Source organism: Euleptes europaea, chromosome 18 (genome assembly GCF_029931775.1).
Source record: "Euleptes europaea isolate rEulEur1 chromosome 18, rEulEur1.hap1, whole genome shotgun sequence".
NCBI lineage: Eukaryota > Metazoa > Chordata > Lepidosauria > Squamata > Sphaerodactylidae > Euleptes > Euleptes europaea.
In genome coordinates, this window is record NC_079329.1 from 33,515,989 (window position 1) to 33,534,360 (window position 18,372).

The window sequence follows — 18,372 nt, forward strand, 5'->3', positions numbered from 1 at the left end:
TGCTCCGCTGTCGGCCTGAACCCATGGCGGTTCAGACGCCTCCTCCTGTGGCTTGCCCCCTCTTGGGGACGGAGGAGGAGCCTCGCCAAGTCCGGCGACTCCCGGGGCTCCGGGGGTCGCAGGACATATTTATTGATGTATATAGCTACTATTTTTATTATGTAAAAGTTTTTTATTGTTGGTCTGGGACCGTATTAAACATTTCAATTTCGATAACTGTTCTAGACTGACATGATGAGAACTGACCACGCTCCGGTCTTCCCTTTCAGCTTAACAACGCCAGAACTGTCCTGGAGTACGAGAAGATCGCAGAAGCAGACTTCGAGAAGCGAGATTTCCGGAAGGTGCGTATGAAGCTGTTTTACTTCATCAACAGGCATCAACATATCGCCTTCCCCACCACCAGTATCATCCTTGGTTCCCCAAGGACTCAGGGAGAGGCCCTTCACAGCTCTGCCGCCTGATATCCTTTTAGCAGGAGATGGTGGGGAATGAGCACCGTGGTGTAGTGATTAAGAGCAGTGGTTTGGAGCGGTGGACTCTGATCTGGAGAACCAGGTTTGATTCCCCACTCCTCCACATGAGCAGCGGAGTCTAATCTGGTGAGCTGGATTTGTTTCCCCACTCCTACACATGAAGCCAGCTGGGTGACCTTGGGCAAGTCACTCTCTCTCAGCCCCACCTACCTCACAGGGTGTCTGTTGTTGGGAGGAGAAGGGAAGGTGATTGTAAGCCAGTTTGAGTCTCCCTTAAGTGGTAGAGAAAGTTGGCATATAAAAGCCAACTCTCCTTCCTCTGCTAGTACTGAGCTGGGACTGTAACCTGTATCTTTAAAAATGAGGTTGGTGACTGGAGATAGTATCGATGCCTACAAGCGAGGCCCTGAGCATGCTCCTCTACAATGTGAAGCCTCCTCTCCCCATAAATGCTTTTATTTTTTAAGTGGGAGTGCCTCAGAAACACAATAGGAGTCTGAGCAGATACTTCTCCTCCTCCCCCCAAACTCATGAGTTAGGAGTTCCTAATTTTCATACCAAGCAAGGGAGAAGCTCTCCATCTCTCCCCAAATATAAATTGGAAGAGTTCATCTGATGAAGGTTCTTCAGCGGGGGAGGACAAGCGGCCGTCTGGGGGGAGAGGAACCTCATATGTAAGCCCTCACTATGTCCAGCCATCAGTTCAAGGCTTGAAGGCAGTGAAGTGTAGTGGTTAAGAGCAGTGGTTTGGAGCAGTGGACTCTAATCTGGAGAAGTGGGCTTGATTCCCCACTCCTCCACATGAGCGGTGGACTCTAATCTGGTGAACCGGGTTGGTTTCCCCACTCTTCAACACAAAGCCAGCTGGGTGACCTTAGGCCAGTCACCGTTCTCTCTGAACTCTCTCAGTCCCACCTCCCTCACAAGGTGTCTGTTGTGGGGAGGGGAAAGGAAGTAGGTTGTAAGCCAGTTTGAGTCTTCTTTAAGTGGTAGAGAAAGTCAGCATGTAAAAACCAACTCTTCTTCTTCTTGGGCATGGTCATCCTCCCTCTCCCATAATTCATGCGGACACCAGCCTGCCTACCCCATATCTGTACAGCTTTTGAGCCACAACAGTGGTTTTTGTATCAGAGCCTTGTCAGTTTCGTAGGACATGGTCTCGGGTAGCTGAATTATTGTTTTCCAATGTTAGTTCCTTTCCATATTAAATTGTTTGCCAAAGAACCACAACATGTTGCAGAGTGTCATGGAGGAGTACGCTTTGGCATGATCTCGGTAGGACGCCAGCCAGTCTGATTGAGTCTTGCTGTACCCAGCATGAACTGAGAGGGAGACCAGAACACACCAAACTCTCCCTTATGCATATTGTAGGAGGGATTGAGAGAAAACTTGAGAGAAAACTTAAGAGGAGCTGTTCCTGTTGGCAACAGAGGCTAGGACTCGCAAGAATGGGTAATAAATTACGGGCAGAAAGATATCGACTGGGCATTAGGAAACGTTTTTTACAGTAAGAGTAGTTCAGCAGTGGAATCGGCTGCCTGGGGAAGTGGTGAGCTCCTCCTCACTGGCAGTCTTCAGGTGGCAGCTGGACGAACACTTGTCAGGGATGCTCTAGGCTGATCCTGCACTGAGCAGAGGGTTGGACTAGAAGGCCTGTATGGCCCCTTCCAACTCTATGATTCTGTGATTCTAACTGTCTGTTAGGAAAGCTTACCTTTTGTTGATCTTATTGAGGACATTAGGACAAGGTACTGAGAAACTTCCCTTCAGAAATCGCTGAGCTGAAGGGTTTCTGCATAGTGTCCTGAGAAAAGTCCAGTTTTTCCTGCTGTGGTCTGGGTTGTTCTTAAAGGCCATTTGGTGTTTCAGTTCCTCCTAAAATTGTTTATGAATTCTTATTTGCATTTTACTACCAGTTAGTAAATAGAAAGTGCCATACTCAAATAGAACATGTAGATACTCACACAACCAAGTTGAAACTATCAAACATATGACCATGGAGCATCCTATATTTAATGACCAGAGGACCAGTTTAATTACTCCTTCATTTAAAAATATGGAAATGTCCAACAAGGCATCTGGCAGTACGAGGGTGCAGGTGGCGTGGCTCCTATCAGATACAAATAATTCTGTTACTCTGTCTGAGACAAAATTTATAGGGGCAATAATTAAATACCAAAGGAATAACACTAAGGAATGCATTTTTATTCCTTTATTTTCTGCTCAAGGCTATAGCTGTATGAGCAGTACTAGATAGGAAGAATAAAAAGCAGTCATGTGAGAGCTAATGTGGTGGGGCATCCCTTTCCTCACAGGCAGCGTCCCTCTTCTGCAGAGTGGGGAAGCAGGTGCTCATGAGGAGAGAGGGGGAACAGACTCCTCCAATGTACCTGTGAGAGCCACTGTGGTGTAGTGGTTTGGAGCGGTAGGCTTTGATCTGGAGAACCGGGTTTGATTCACCGCTCCTCCACATGAGCGGCGGACACTAATCTGGTGAACTGGATTTGTTTCCCCACTCCTACACACAAAGCCAGCTGGGTGACCTTGGGTCAGTCACAGAGTTCTCTCAGCCCCACCTTCCTCACAGGGTGTCCGTTGTGGGGAGGGGAAGGTGATTGTAAGCCGGTCTGAGTCTCCCTTAAGTGGTAGAGAAAGTCGGCATATAAAAACCAACTCCTTGTTCATCTTCTTCTTCTAAGTAGGGATTCAAAGTCACGTCTCCCAGATTTAAAGCCCAATCCCATATCCACAGGACCACACTGTGGTTGTTTATTCACTAGGAGTGAGTTTCTGAATAAAACTGGTTCCTTCCCGGGTCTGAACGTTCTTGGTCTCCCTCTGACTTGTGGCTCCACTGAGGAACAGCGGAGCCAGCCTCGGCGGCTCTTGCTTGTCCCTGTGTGCCCTCTGCGCACAGTCAGAGTACCTTCAGCTCCACAGCCTCAATCTTAGAGCTTCTGGTGAATTCCTGCTTCGCTGCCTCCAGATTGCGAAGAGCAGCTGTCTTGCCAGGGACAATCTGAAGTTTGTCTTCAAGGAAGAACCCTGCCTTATCTGAGGCTCAGGCTGGCTCTCCCCAGCATCCTCCATCCCCTCGGGGAGGCATCAAACGTGCCCTTTGTTTCCAAAGAAGCACCTCCTTCCCGTGGCCCTCCATCATCTGGAATGTCTCTGCGCTTCCCACAGCGCCCCAATGGTGATGTCACCTGCGGGAAAGTGGGGGGAGAGTTTGACAGCCCAGCTGAGGCTGGAGCCACACAATGGCCCCCTTCTTGTTCAGCTGTCTTCTGGCCCGGAGCAGCAAACTTGGTTGTGAAGTCACCCATTGAGGCCCGGGGTGTGAGTGTCCCATTTGTCATCTCTGTTTCAGACCCTCCCCCCCCCTCGCACATATGCGCACACACTGACTTGAACACTCTTAGCCTGCTGAATTGCTCTTGCTTCCCCGGGTGATCAGAGTTGGGGGGGGGCACGTGGGGCGTGGGGTTTCTTCCTGCAGCAGGGGTGCCTCTTCCTGGTGCCTGGTGCCTCAAAGCACACCAGAGAAGAGAGCAGAGAGCAGGCACACAGTGCCACACTAGATAAAATCTATGTGATTAAACCCACACCTGCTCAGGTTGTGTAGAATGTGTGGTGGAGGGAAGGAGTTGGAGTCCGATTTAGTGGGGGAAAGCTCACTAGGGAGGGATGCAGAACCCTCCCTCTTGCCTCCCTCTCCCCATACACATGCCCTTTTCCCTCAATGTGTTTTTGCACCCCAGCTCTAATGCTGGGAGAAAATCACATGGGACTGGAGAGGGACAAAATTCCCTTTTGCTTTTCAATTGACCCCCACCCCAGGTGTGCATGTGATCGGGGCAGGTGCGGGTTTAATCACACAGCCATGATGCTGCCCCCTCCCATTTGATGGGAGCTGCTTTACACATGCTGGAGAATCATAGAGTTGGAAGGAGCCATCCAGGCCACCTAGTTGAACCCCCTGCTTAATGAGATGGTGGAATGGAGTTCGCAGCTTCAAATGGCAGCTTTCAGTGTTCCTTCGCATCCAGAATTCCTGCCCACGGAAAACCAGCACAGCTGCCTTTGTGTACGGTGCTGGTCTCTGTCTGCAGGGAGTCTTTAACACCAGGGAGCGTTTCCATATGGGAACCTGCAGTCTAAAGCGGGGCTGGCCTTTCTTAGCCATTCTACCACCTTGTTCTCACCTCTGTTGCCCTGCATGTCTGAATCAGGCTTCCTTGGGCAGTCTTTTGCCCTGGGTTTTGTACTGTCTGGCACCGACTGTGGTCGTTTATGCGTGGGAGTTTTACCTGCGGTTCAATGCTCGCTTGACCCACACTTTTCTCTAGCGAATTCAAAAATTGCTATGCATCAGCAAAAGTCACTAAGCTCAAATCCAGAAGTACCTCCCCTTGAGAATGCTGCTTTGTAATTGGCTGTAGTGCTTACTATGAGAAAAACGTCCAGTCCCATCCCCCCTGAAAACCCGTGCTGTGGTAAAATCCATTTCACAAAAAGGAGCTCTTTTAAAGGAATGAATGAAGGGGGGAGAAACCCAAGCCTTGTTTTTAAATCCATTTTTATGTGACGAAGAACTCTGGCTGGGAGACAAAAAACCAGGAAGTATTTGTGTCCCCACCCCTGAAACACTGTTTTGTACTTGGCAGTAGTGCTTACTGTAAAAAAAAAAAGAAAAAAAGGTCCCCCTGCTCCACTCTCTCACACTTTGAATTATGCAAGGAGAGAAGAACAATTTGACCCAAGCTGATCTCAGGAGGCAAAAGTTTGGCTACCTGGGTAGTTATCTCCAGGGAAGAGTCTGCGAGAAGAAGGGAAACATAGAATTCCTCAGATTTTCCTGGAAAAACTGACAGGATGTGGACCATGTACTGGGATCAGATATCACTATAGAAAGGGCAGTGCAGCGAGAAACGTTCTGTCGTTTCCACTTTCCCTGTGGGTTGCTTTCTTAAGTCGCCTGAAGTCTAAGGAAACAGTCCTCTACTGCATATGTAAAATATTTAACTGTAAATATGTAAAATATTTAACTGTTCTGCAATACAGAAGACTTTCTATTCCTTGGCTCCACCATCAACCAAAAGGGAGACTGCAGCCAAGAAATTAGAAGGAGATTGAGACTGGGAAGGGCAGCCATGAAGGAGCTAGAAAATATTTTGAAGTGTAAGGATGTGTCACTGGTCACCAAGACTAGATTAATTCATGCCATAGATTAATTCATGCCATTGTATTCCCTATTACTATGTATGGGTGTGAAAGCTGGACAGTGAAGAAAGCTGATAGGAAGAAAATAGATTCCTTTGAAATGTGGTGTTGGAGGAGAGTGTTACGGATTCCGTGGACTGCCAAAAAAACAAATCAGTGGGCTATAGATTAAATCAAGCCTGAACTGACCCTAGAGTAACTGAGGCTATCGTATTTTGGTCACGTCATGAGACGACAAGTGTCACTGGAAAAGACAGTCATGCTAGGAAAAGTTGAGGGCAGCAGGAAAAGAGGAAGACCCAACAAGAGATGGATTGACTCAATAAAGGACGCCTCAGCCTTCAGTTTGCAAGATCTGATCAAGGCTGTCAAAGATAGGACATTTTGGATGACAAGCGACTTGACGGCACTTAACACACACGCGCACACACACAATACAGAAGAGCGTATATGTTAGGCAGATTAAACGCGATAACCTTCTCAGGTAATGGATGGTGGCTATAAGAAGCTTCCTTACTCAAATAGATGGCATTTGTGTCAGTTGGGGCGAATTGATACATTGGAGCATCGTCTTTTGGAATGTGTATTTCACTCCGATATAATTACGGATTTTGCTGCTTCTTCGGGGAGGGCAAGTATACCTATTGGAAAGAAACAGAAAGTGCCCCTAGCAGGCACTGAAACTTTATTAAAACTTTATTATTACAGTCATAGACCAACATACCTAGCAGGCATTGAACACAAGGCTGCTTTGGCTGTTGCATAGTCGTCCCCCCCCCCAAAGTTGTAGCAAGATATAATAATAGGAATAAATAAACGAGTCCAAGTCTGGAGTCTGGCTATTAGGATTGTTTTTAACTTAATAGCGTGAAACCGCTAAGGGAGCCAGCATGGTGAAGTAGTCGGCATTTAAAACCCAACTCTTCTCCTCCTCCTGCTCAAGGCCATTGGGTCAAGTGAGTAGTTTTAATTAAGTTAAGAAGATATGGTGCGATATAAATATTTCAAATAAATAAAACGAATGCCCTTTGGTCTCCCAACAGGCCTGGTGGTGATGCCCACACGCCCCATCGGGACTTTTCCATTCTCATTGGCTGCTGCTGTTTCTTTTTCCTCCCCACCAGGTGGTCTACTGCATGGATCGTGCACTAGAGTTCGCCCCTGCCTGTCACCGATTCAAAATCCTTAAAGCAGAATGCTTAGCATTGCTAGGTCGCTATCCTGAAGCACAGTCAGTTGCAAGGTACGCAGTGCAACCGTTGGAAAGCAGGCATGGATTTTTTGGGGGTTCTCTCTCTGCTTTGTAAGTGAGTTTTGGCTAGCAGCTGGGCAGACAAGCAAGATTTGTGTCTGAATTTTGCTTGAGGTTTCCATGCCAGTAACACCTGTTATTTGTGTAATTGATTCTGCTCTCGGGGAACTTGCAAAACCCTGGCTTTCCAGGGTTCCAGGTTTCTTTCTTTCCAACTTGCAGTGATGATGCCCCTGCTGGTCTCTCTTGCCATTGGCTGTCCATAAACAAGCGGCCGATGTAATTTGCAGACTCTGACGATGATTGGTTGAGCTGCCGTGTGGTCAGAGTCGGCAGAACCGTCTCTAGCTGGCTGAGCTCCTTCAGTGCTACAGAATGATGAGAGGGAGGGCACCTTGGCCATCTTCTGGGCATGGAGTAGGGGTCACTGGGGGTGTGGGGGGGAGGTAGTTGTGAATTTTCCTGTATTGTGCAGGGGGTTGGACTAGATGACTCTGGTGGTCCCTTCCAACTCTATGATTCTATGAGAAGGGTAATGGAAGTGTGAGGTAAAGCCGAAGGGGCAGAAGAAGCACGAATCTGGGAAAGCAGGAGCAGCAGGGGCCTAGGAGAGTCCAGCCAAACTCCCAAGAGGAATGTGGAGGAAAGTAGAAAGATTGTGATGGGAAAGGGAGCGGTCCAGAAGGACGAGGGGAACAGAAGGCTCATCGCAGGAGACTGAAATGGGGGAGAGGATGGCAAGCAAGGAGGGTTTTTTTTCATGGCCACAGGCTACCGAGCCAAGACATTGCATATGAATTTGTAGCGGACACAGTTACATTTGGCTGCAACGTTCTTGGGCATGCGTGCTCGGCCTTTGCCCACCCCCTTCGCTGGTGGGGATGCGACTCACTCTCCTTTGCTCAGTTCTTTGATTCCCCTCTTCTCCATCTGCTTTTCAGTGACATCTTGCGAATAGACTCCACAAACGCCGACGCCCTCTACGTCCGAGGGCTCTGCCTTTACTACGAGGACTGCATCGAGAAGGCTGTGCAGTTCTTTGTCCAGGCCCTTCGGATGGCTCCAGACCACGACAAGGCCTGCATTGCCTGCCGTGTAAGTGCCGGGAGGAGCTGGGAGAGGAAGGTTGCCTCTGACAGTCCTAGAGTATGTGCCGTGGAGGTACCACGTTCACACAAGCAAAGGCTGCTTACTGGTGGGGGGAGGGTTCAGGGCCAAGGGTTCATGATGAGAGAGCCAGCGTGGTATAGTGGTTAAGAGCAGTGAACTCTAATCTGGAGAACCGGGTTTGATTCCCCACTCCTCCACATGAAGCCTGCTGGGTGACCTTGGGCTAGTCACAGTTCTCTCTGAACTCTCTCAGCCTCACCTCCCTTGCAAGGTGTCTGTTGTGGGGAGAGGAAGGGATGGAAATTGTAAGCCGGTTTGATTCTCCTTAAAAAGGTAGAGAAAATCGGGGTATAAAAACCAACTCTTCTTCTACTTCTTCTTGTTCAAGGACAGCCACTGAGTAGTGGCTCAGTGGTAGAATCTCTGCTTTGCGTGCAGAAGATCATCATCATCATCATCATTCCTTTATTGGCATAAAAACACAATACAGAAGGATACAAAAGGAATGGAAATATTAAAAAGTGCCCTTTATAGAATATTTAAAATACAGTTACATCGGATAGCGCTGTTTGTTGATACTGCCATCTAATTAACTGTTTGGTGGGTTTTTTAAACAAACTTTGAAAACTGTGCCACACATGCAGAGGGTCCCAGGTTCAGTCCCGGCATCTCCAGTTAAAGGGACTAGGCAAGGAGGTGATGTGAAAGACCTCAGCCTGCTACCCTGGAGAGCCACTGCCAGACTGAGTAGACAATACTGACTTGGATGGACCGAGGGTCTGAATCAGTATAAGGCAGCTTCATGTGTTCAAGTATAGATATTCTGTTTCTCTCTGGTTAGCCCGCTTCCTGTGGCATCATGAGAAAGGGGTCGGGAAGGTCCTAATTATGGCAGTTTGTTTTTCATGCTAAAAAAACCCTAACGTTGTGCATCCAGGCAATCAGGATCCCGCATCACAAAAAAAAGTTGGGCAGAGGAAGAGGGGTTACTGCTGAGATTGTCTGACGCGTTGCCTTGTCTTCTCTTCCAGAATGCCAAAGCGCTGAAAGCAAAAAAGGACGACGGCAACAAGGCTTTCAAGGAAGGGAATTACAAGCTAGCTTTTGACCTTTATACAGAGGCTCTGGCAATAGATCCAAACAACAGGAAAACCAATGCCAAACTCTACTGCAACCGGGGGACACTTAATTCCAAAGTAAGGACAGTTCAAAGCCGGGTTTGTTTACTTAAAGCATTTCTACCCCATCTTTCCCCTCGAGTGAACGCAAAGCAGCTAATAGGGACCTTTCCAAAGATTTCGGCCCCTCACCGTTTTGGTGGTTGGGAGGCAAAGCAGGGGAGGAAACTCCCTCGGTCTCTCCTTCTGTGAACTGAAAAAGGACTGATATATTTTTGCCTTGGAAGTAGCCACCTACCTCTTCAATGCTTCATCCCTGATCTCGTGATGTAAATACCCTTGGCCTGTTCTGTCACTCTATGTGTATTTTGATCCTTAGTATAATGCAGTTTCTTGATTAGTTCATTATCCCAAGCAATTCACTTTTTAAGTTTGGGGTAAAAAGTTTTTCTTGGAAGTGATGTTATGTGCTGCCCCCACAGACCTCCTGAAATTGTAGGGAAAGTGGCCTTTAAAGAATAGAGTGGGGAATTTAAATAAACACACACACGCTATGTAATTTCTGTAGCACTTAATGTGTCGTGTGAATATTTATGCTATACTTCAGTTCTTTCTGGAGGTTCCAGATTTCTAATCTCCTAATGCATTTACTAGATGAGAGCTAGCATGGTGTAGTGGCTAAGGTGTCAGACTAGGACCAGGGAAACCCCACTTGCACTATGGAAACTTGCTGGGTGACCTTGGGCCAGTCACACACTCTCAGCCCTGACCCTGGCTAGTATTTGGATGGGAGACCTCCAAGGACTACCAGGGTCGTGATGTGGAGGCAGGCAATGGCAAACCACCTCTGAACATCCTTTGCTTTGAAAACCCTACAGGGTCACCATAAGTCAGCTATTCCTTGATGGCAAAAAAAGAAGACTTGGTTTTTATATGCCAGTTTTCTCTACCTTTTAAGGAGAATCAAACCAGCTTACAATCCCCTTCCCTTCCTCCCCACAACAGACGCCTTGTGAGGTAGGTGAGTCTGAGAGAGCTCAAAGAGAACTGAGACGGGCCCAAGGTCACCCAGCAGGCGTCTTGTGTAGTAGTGGGGAAATCAACCCGGTTCTCCAGATTACAGTCCACCACTCTTAACCACTACACCACTCTGGCATTAATTATTGCATTAGTTATTGAATGTCCCATTTTGTTGATTGCATTGACTCACTATGTGTAATCCACCTTGAGTCCCTGTTGAGAAAGGCAGGTGATAACTAACGTAAACAAATAACTCCAGGCGATCAAGATTGAAGATCAGTTGTCTCCCACCCTTAGAAATTGAAATGGAAATTAAAAAAAAAAAAAAAAACAACCATGGAGCGGTTCTCTTCTTAACCTCCCAGCTTGCCTTGCAGCTTAGGAAGCTAGATGAAGCAATAGAAGACTGCACAAACGCCATCCGACTGGACGACACGTACATCAAAGCCTACCTGAGGAGAGCCCAGTGGTGAGCACGTGCATGTCAGCCCAGCAAGCCAGGGAGCGTAGCGCAGGGGTAGCGTGCCAGCACAGCATGCAGAACGCCCCAGGTGCCATCCCTGCTGTCCCGGGTTAACAGCTGTCAGGTAGCCGTTTTGGGAAAGACCCTCGCTTAAGACCTTGGGGAGGTGGTAGCGGGCCTGACTTGGTGCAAGGCACGATCTGACTCGGTACAAGGCATCTGAACATGTTCGTAGGAGGGGCAATAGAGTGACAGTGCGTTTCTGGCACGTGGTACTTAGATGCCTGAACGTGATCTGCAAAACCGATTGGGGTTGTTGGGATTAATCACATAGGGACGCGTCCAAAGGTTTACTGCCGTCACTTTCTCTCTGTTCACCTTCCCCGGGAACTTACTGCCTCATTTCTAAGCTCAGATTGTTTTTAATTTATCTACTTCTTTATATTTTTATCCCAGGCTTTGGCAAATTTTCCTACGAGCCAGTCCAAAAATTTAGGCGACGCAGTCATTTTTCAGCCGTCAGGGTTGTGTGTTTTGATGGCCATATTTTAAATTGCTGCTACCACCTCTTCACAGTTTCTTATAATTTTATTAGAATTACGATGGAAGCGTTGTAGTATGTAGAGGGCTAACCCTGGTTATCATCACAATAAAAAGTTAGCCTCTAACCTTTACCTAGCTTCTCCCTAGTTGTGGATGTCAGGGCGATCTGGCTGTGACATCTGTCACCCCGTTGATCGCCAGGGTTGATTTGGCTGACCTGGCTGGCTAGGCGGGTGTCCCCTACCTCCCTCACCTCTCTATGTGTGTCCCTCCCGCTCGGTGGAAGAGGACGACCATCCCAGATTATTGCTTTCAAATGCTCCATTTCATTGAATCTTGAAGCTGGTATAGAAAGCAAATGGTTAAGAAACTATTTCCCCCACCCCCACCAAAAGGAGTCAAGTTAAGTGTACATGTCAGGAAGCAATGATAAGAACTTCATGCACATTTATTTTTATGACATACAACAAAACATTCCGATGTAAAAGGATGAGCTTTGTGCTTAACAGTGAGAAATGCCAAGAGGCACTAGAATAGAAGAGAAGGAAAGAAACAGCAAGATGTATTGGGATGATGGCGTGTGGGTGAGATGCTTTTGCTGCAGATGGATGGACTAGGCACATGTCCGGCTTCTTCCAACCTTGTGGTTGTGTCTTTGCTCCTGGTAGATGTGTGGCTCCCCCCCACACTCCCAAATCCTGCTAACATCTCTATTAAAAGAAATGGGTGTTTATTTGAGGAATGGGCCCAGAGAACATCTGATCTGCTTACAGCCTGATTTCTCCCTACAGGAATCCTTTGCAGAGTCTTGTCCTATGGAATCACATGCCACCAAAAGTAACAATATCTGTCTCTTAGATTAGAGAGGGGGGGTTGGGAAGGGCCGTAGCTCAGTGGTAGAGAATCTGCTTTGCATGCAGAAGGTCCCAGATTCAATCCCCAGCATCTCCAGTTAAAGGGACTAGGCGAGTAGGTGATGTGAAAGACCTCTGTCTGAGACCCTGGAGAGCCGCTGCCAGTCTGAGTAGACAATACTGACTTTGATGGGCCAGAGGTCTGATTCAGGCAGCTTCATGTGTTCAGATGGTCAAGAGTCGGGAACTCAGCAACAGGACCCTTGTGGTGGAGGCCGATCGATTTTTTTCCTTCTGTACCTGCGTCAACTTCCTCCATCTTTTGGTTGTAGCCAAATGTGATAACTCTGCTTCCCTTTCTTAGCTACATGGACACGGAACAATTCGAAGATGCCGTAAGGGACTATGAAAAGGTTTACCAGACGGAGAAGACAAAAGGTAAAACGGAGGACCGAGGCACTGTCTTGACTGGCATTTTTTTTTCTAAATCTGGTTTTACACATCTGTCACTGTCTTTTGCGTGGATTTAGGGCTGCTTTTTATACTCTATCCCATAATCTGGAGCTTGAGTACAGTCTAAATATTCACAGTCCGAGCTTAAGAGCATGGTTCTGGCCCTCCTGCTTGAGAAATCCTATAAGCTTGTGGACTTCTTTGTTTTTTAGTCTTGATATTCCAATAGGCCTAAGGGCATTTAAGATTTCATTGAACTCTGTCTTTTCCTTTTACACTTATAGGCATGTGTGGATTCTGAACCTGACATGCACACAACTTCAGCCCCGGTGTTTCTGACTTTTTAGCTTATTATCTGACTAAGCACCTGTTAAATGAGAGCCATCATGGTGTAGTGGTTAAGGTATTGGACTAGGATCTGGAAAACCCAGGTTCAAATCCCCGCTCTGCCATGGAAGCTTGCTGGGTGACCATGGGCCAGTCACCCACATCTTGCCTTGATCCTGGCAAGTATTTGGATGGGAGACCTCCAAGGAATATCAGGGTTGTGACGAAGAGGCAGGCAACGGCAAACCACCTCTGAATGTCTCTTGCCTGGAGAGCTGCTGCTGGTCTGAGTAGACAATACTGATAGACCAAGGGTCTGATTCAGCATAAGGCAGCTTTGTGTGTTCATGTGTATTCACTTCTCCTTTCTGATGCAGTGAAAACTATGTTTTGATGCTCTTTCCCCCCTATTTTGTATTCCAGAACACAAGCAGCTCCTCAAGAATGCGCAAGTGGAACTAAAGAAAAGCAAAAGGAAAGATTATTACAAGATTCTGGGGGTGGATAAGAATGCCTCTGAAGATGAGATCAAGAAGGCATATCGGAAGCGGGCCCTGATGCACCACCCAGGTACAGAAGTATCCCCCCTCCCCACTCGTAGTGTTAATTCAATGGTTCCTAAACTGTAAGAAGGGACGTGCTGAATATTAAACCTTAACACTGAATGTTTTTTTCCCTCTCACACCTGAATCTACCTCCTAGGGTGGCTGTGAGGATAAAAATGGAGGAGAGGAGGGTGATGTGTGTCACCCTTAGTTTTTCCAAAAACAAGGCCTGTAAAGAGTTGGTGAAGGGACTTCGTCCAACTGTAGATTGACTTTGTACTCCTGATATTTCATTATTTATATACACACACATATTCACACCCACACGCAATACCATTTTAGAGACCTCTGAAGAAGACTCTTTAGTTGAAACGCATTTGCTCTACATTTTTTTATCTAAATATTCTCCTACTTTGGTTTTGCATGATATGCTATTTTTTGTTTACTTTTTAAACTTGTGTGTTTAATAAAGCATAATTGTTTTACTAGGATTATATATGTTCTTGCCGTATATTTTTATCTTTTTTTGGTCTGTTGGCTATCAGTTTATTTTCACTTCCTCGGTTTGAAAAGCATCTTTCCTTCACACCACAGGTGAGCCCTCTCACGCTTTCTCTCTTTTCCCCCCGGGCAGATCGGCACAGCAGCGCGAGTGCTGAAATCCAGAAAGAGGAAGAAAAGAAGTTCAAGGAGGTTGGCGAAGCCTTCACCATCCTCTCTGACCCAAAGAAAAAAGCTCGTTATGACAGTGGGCAGGATCTTGAGGAAGATGGCATGAATATGGGAGGTGAGCAGGCGGGAGGGGTTTGGCCTTGGCTGCCTCTTTCTTCATTGGAGGGGTGGGGAGAGAGAAAACAGTGTGGGAAGTCCAAAGAAAAGCACGGTGTTTTAAGTTTTCAGCGTAAGCCTTGTGGGCGCCTTCTGCCTGGCATCTGGCATCTTGTGGTCAGAGACTTGGAAGATCAAGCAAGGTACACAATTAGACAAAGGCTTTTTGATATGGAACGTCAGAAGGAGCTTACGGATTCTCCAGCTTTTTTGGCTCCTGTCAGAAATAGATATATTCAAGTGCCAGCAGAGTATCTATCATTCATAGAGCTGAACAAGCAAAGGAGAGCTTTCACACTAGTGAGGTGCCCCGCCTTACCATCAGCGATTTTATGAGGCAGATTTAAGAAGCTTCCGATAACAGAATGAATGTGCCCTTGTAAGTCGGGGGAATTGGAGTCTCAGGTGCTCCTTCTACGAGGAAGCTCGTTGTAAGCTAATCATTCCCCTGCTCAGCCAAATCACAGTCAGCTCAGATGAAGGGAGAATTAAGAGTCTCCTCTGGGAAGGGAATGCCCAGATGGCAAAACAGGTAGCCATATTTTGTGCAATTGCATATAAAGTTCGACGCCTAATTTTTGGCAATTGCAATTAGATTAAATCATAATTTGGTCAATTTTAGTCTATCATAAATTATTTGGAAATTTTAATTAAGAATATTTTTGGTTGAACTGCTATAATTTTTTACCTTTTGTATAAACGATGCATGTGTTTTACTGGCTTATGCTGTATCAATAAATCTGAATCTGACTTGGATGTTAGGCTCACAGACAGGAGAGGAAAACTGATTCTCGGGAACCGTCACAACTGGCAGTGCCATCCTAAGCGGAATTGCACACTTCTGAGGCCATTGACTGCTTAGGATGGCACTGGGGGTGGTAGCATCAGGGTCCCGAGTTCTGAGAGCCTCTTCTTTCAGCACGCACACCTGTGCCATCCATTGCTCTGTAAACCCAAGAAGTTGATCTGGAGTCCTTCATCAACTGTTCTGCTCTTTTTCCTGCCCCCTCCCCAAAATAGATTTCGATGCGAACAATATCTTCAAAGCTTTCTTTGGTGGGCCAGGAGGCTTTAGTTTTGAAGGTAAGTGGTCTGTCTTACCATCTGTTAAAAAAGTTTGTGCAACATCACACACACACACACTCATTCCCGGGGTTTAGCTCTGGCAGCGCCTGAGTTTCTGAGTGAAGCAGAAACCTATTAAAATTCAGGTTGTGAGGACTGAATGTAGGGACTACTTTGTACAGATTGAGTATCCTTTATCCGGACATCTGATATCCAGACTGATCCGAAAACTGGACCTTTTGAGCTGGCTTGCAGGAACATCCGCGCCACCCAGCCTCTTCTCATTTTGGCCATTGGAACCCACATACCTGTGGGAGATGAAGAGAGATGGCCAGGCCAGCTGGAGGGAGAAAGTGCAGCCCCCCCTTCCTCGGTGCTCTGGGAACAGAGGAGACAGGAAGGAGGATGGGAAGGGGTGGGGGGGAAGGAAGCCAGCTTTCCTTCCAGGGAGGAGCAGACAACCACTGGCATGCCTGCTAGAAGCTGCTTCATTCTCTCTGCCTCAGGCTGAGGACCAAATATTCCAAGATACGGAAAGATCCGAAATACAGACCACTTCTGGGCCCCAGCAGTCCGGATAAGGGATGCTCAGCCTGTATTTCCAAGAGCCTGCTGCAGTGTAGGGCCTACAACCACCCAAGTCACGAGGTCCCATCCCCTTAAGGATGCCAGAGATTGCATTCTGGGCCACTGGATACTCAGTGCCCTGGAGCTGGCTGGCCTCCCTCCTGGTCCTCAGGTGTGACGTATTTCAAGGGGTTTGGCATCCCCCGTCACGTCGCCCAACCATCCACGTGCACCAGTGGCCTCACGGGAAAGGAGGAGCTTTTCTGTCCTCCTCCTTGTAGTGAGGCTGAACCATCCTGGTTCTCTCTGAGGCTCCTCAGCTTTGCATCCATCACCTTTTGTAATCTGGGTGGCAGCAGCCCCTCTGGCGCTCAACATTGCAGACACGTCACGAAGGAAACTTTGCCCTCTAAGGATGCCAGTTTCAGCTGTAAAAAAGAGCAAGAGTCCAGTGGCACCTTAAAGAGGAACAAAATTTCCGGCAGGGTATGAACTTCCGTGAGCCACAGCTCACTTCTTCAGAAACAGCTAGAATGTGAGTCCATCTATCCTTAAGTAGAGAAGAGTGAATTTAGACAGCAATGGCAATGTAAATGTCAAAAGCAAGTAAATGTCATTAGCAGGCGTGATTGGATTGGTGTGATATGCAGAGGGGTAGTAGGTGTGGAGAAATTAGCATTGGTAAGGAATCACAGTCAGGAATCACAGGTCCCTATTCAATCCAGGAGAATGCATTGTCTTGAGCTTCATTATTAGTTGTAATTCAGCTGTCTCTCTTTCTAATCTCCCTTTGAAATCCCTTTGTAAGAGAACTGCTTACCAATTACTTGCTTTTGACATTTACATTGCTGTTGTCTGCCTAAATTCACTCTTCTCTACTTAAGGATAGATGGACTCACATTCTAGCTGTATCTGAAGAAGTGAGCTGTGCTCACGAAAGCTCATACCCTGCCAGAAATTTTGTCTTTAAGGTGCTACTGGACTCTTGCTCTTTTTTACTGCTACTGACAGACTAGCATGGCTACCTGTCGCGATTGAGCTTCAGCTGCATGCTTCTTCTGTGTCTTTCAGCTTCCGGGCCGGGGAATTTCTTTTTCCAGTTTGGCTAAACTACCGCAGAGGCCAGCCTCCATTTGTGAAACCCACGTTACCTGACCTGCTTCTTTTAACCTCAAGTTACGTTCTCCCTTCATCGCATCTTGCCGTTCCTTAGGGCTGTGGTGTTTTCACCGTTGGAGACCTCAGGTTTTTTTTGTGTGCTTTAGAGTGTGATGAGGAAAAACCAGCTCTTGGAGAAAGAGAAGGGAAGCGGGCAGTGAAAGAGGAACATGCTTCCTTTTTTGTTGTTTGTTTTACTGTTTAATTTTATTAAAAAAATAGCAAAATAAAATCTTTTGGTTCCTCCGTGAAAATAACTTTAGACTCCCATGGCCAGGATTTAACTGGGGGAGCCCCCTCCTTTCCTGAGACAGGGCTGCAGCCTTTCTCAAGTGCCCCCCCAGTGCTGTCAACTCCTCCATGTTTACATAAGTAAGGGGAAACCTCATTAGCTTCCCCCCCCCCTTTGTTTTCATCATCCTGGCTGTAGCCAGAACAAACCACATACACAAGGACATTTGCACATTTGAGAAATCCAGGCAAAGAACAAGCTTTACCACCCGCCTCTTGGAGAATTTCACCTTTGGGATCTGGAGAGAACTCCTCTGCAACTGTAAGACCTTCAAAAATGCTCCTCAGCGTCAGTTACACACCTTTGGGGGGGGATGTTTGTTTTTTTGAGCACTTCAAGTGATTGGTAAGGGTTGATTCACACACAGAGGTTCGTCACTTGATGGCTCCTAGCTGAACACACAGCTGCATCCTAGGAAAAGAATAGGGTTTCTCTGGGGATGGTGATATGAACATGTTGCTGTGCAGTTGGATCTGGAACAGCTGTTTCACACATGCAGGTCCTCACCTTCTGTCACGATCACGGTTCCATAACACACACATACAAATTCATTGTAACTGCTGGACTCTTCCTTTTTGCAAACTAGGGTCTCAAAAAGGCAGTTTTTGTTGGGAAAGACTGACTGTTTTCCACCTCTTAAAAAAAAAAGAAAACCCCACCAAGAATTACGGTGTCTGCCAGGCGGTCTGTTTTTGTAGCATGCTTTAAAGGTGAGTGGCCGACTCCAAGTATAAATCTTTGTGATGAAAGTGGAGTTTTAAAATTTCTGGGTACGTTTTTGTACTTATAGAACTTCAGATTGTGGCCAGCACTAAGCTGTTTGTCCTGATCTTTTCCCGGAAGTTGTCTGAAAAGGAATTTGCTGTTGAAAAAGTAGCACCCTGAACTTACTGGTTGCTGCAGTGTTTTACCTTTATCCAATGCTGATCTTCATATGTGTATGTCCGCCGTACCAAGGCAGCTTGCTTCTGTGATATCCCGTTCGCTGTAAAGATAGATTGCTGCTTTTCTCCAGAGTAGCAGGCCAACAGAGGTAGCCTTTTGGTTCTCTCTTCCCCTCTCATTTGCTAGCCATTTC

The 18,372-nt window shown here is 46.9% G+C and overlaps 1 protein-coding gene across 1 annotated transcript in view; it reads left to right on the forward strand.

The window, feature by feature from the left end:
* DNAJC7 (DnaJ heat shock protein family (Hsp40) member C7) overlaps nucleotides 1-17,249 on the forward strand; it is a 51,533-nt gene extending 34,284 nt beyond the window's left edge. Inside the window, exons 5-14 of the mRNA XM_056864683.1 lie at nucleotides 270-344; nucleotides 6,824-6,942; nucleotides 7,893-8,046; nucleotides 9,093-9,257; nucleotides 10,577-10,668; nucleotides 12,424-12,497; nucleotides 13,263-13,409; nucleotides 14,019-14,171; nucleotides 15,233-15,295; nucleotides 16,916-17,249. Of these exons, the coding sequence (XP_056720661.1) occupies nucleotides 270-344; nucleotides 6,824-6,942; nucleotides 7,893-8,046; nucleotides 9,093-9,257; nucleotides 10,577-10,668; nucleotides 12,424-12,497; nucleotides 13,263-13,409; nucleotides 14,019-14,171; nucleotides 15,233-15,295; nucleotides 16,916-16,953 (1,080 nt within the window). The 3' untranslated portion in view covers nucleotides 16,954-17,249. The remainder of the gene's footprint in view (nucleotides 1-269; nucleotides 345-6,823; nucleotides 6,943-7,892; nucleotides 8,047-9,092; nucleotides 9,258-10,576; nucleotides 10,669-12,423; nucleotides 12,498-13,262; nucleotides 13,410-14,018; nucleotides 14,172-15,232; nucleotides 15,296-16,915) is intronic.
* Nucleotides 17,250-18,372: the final 1,123 nt, after the last annotated feature.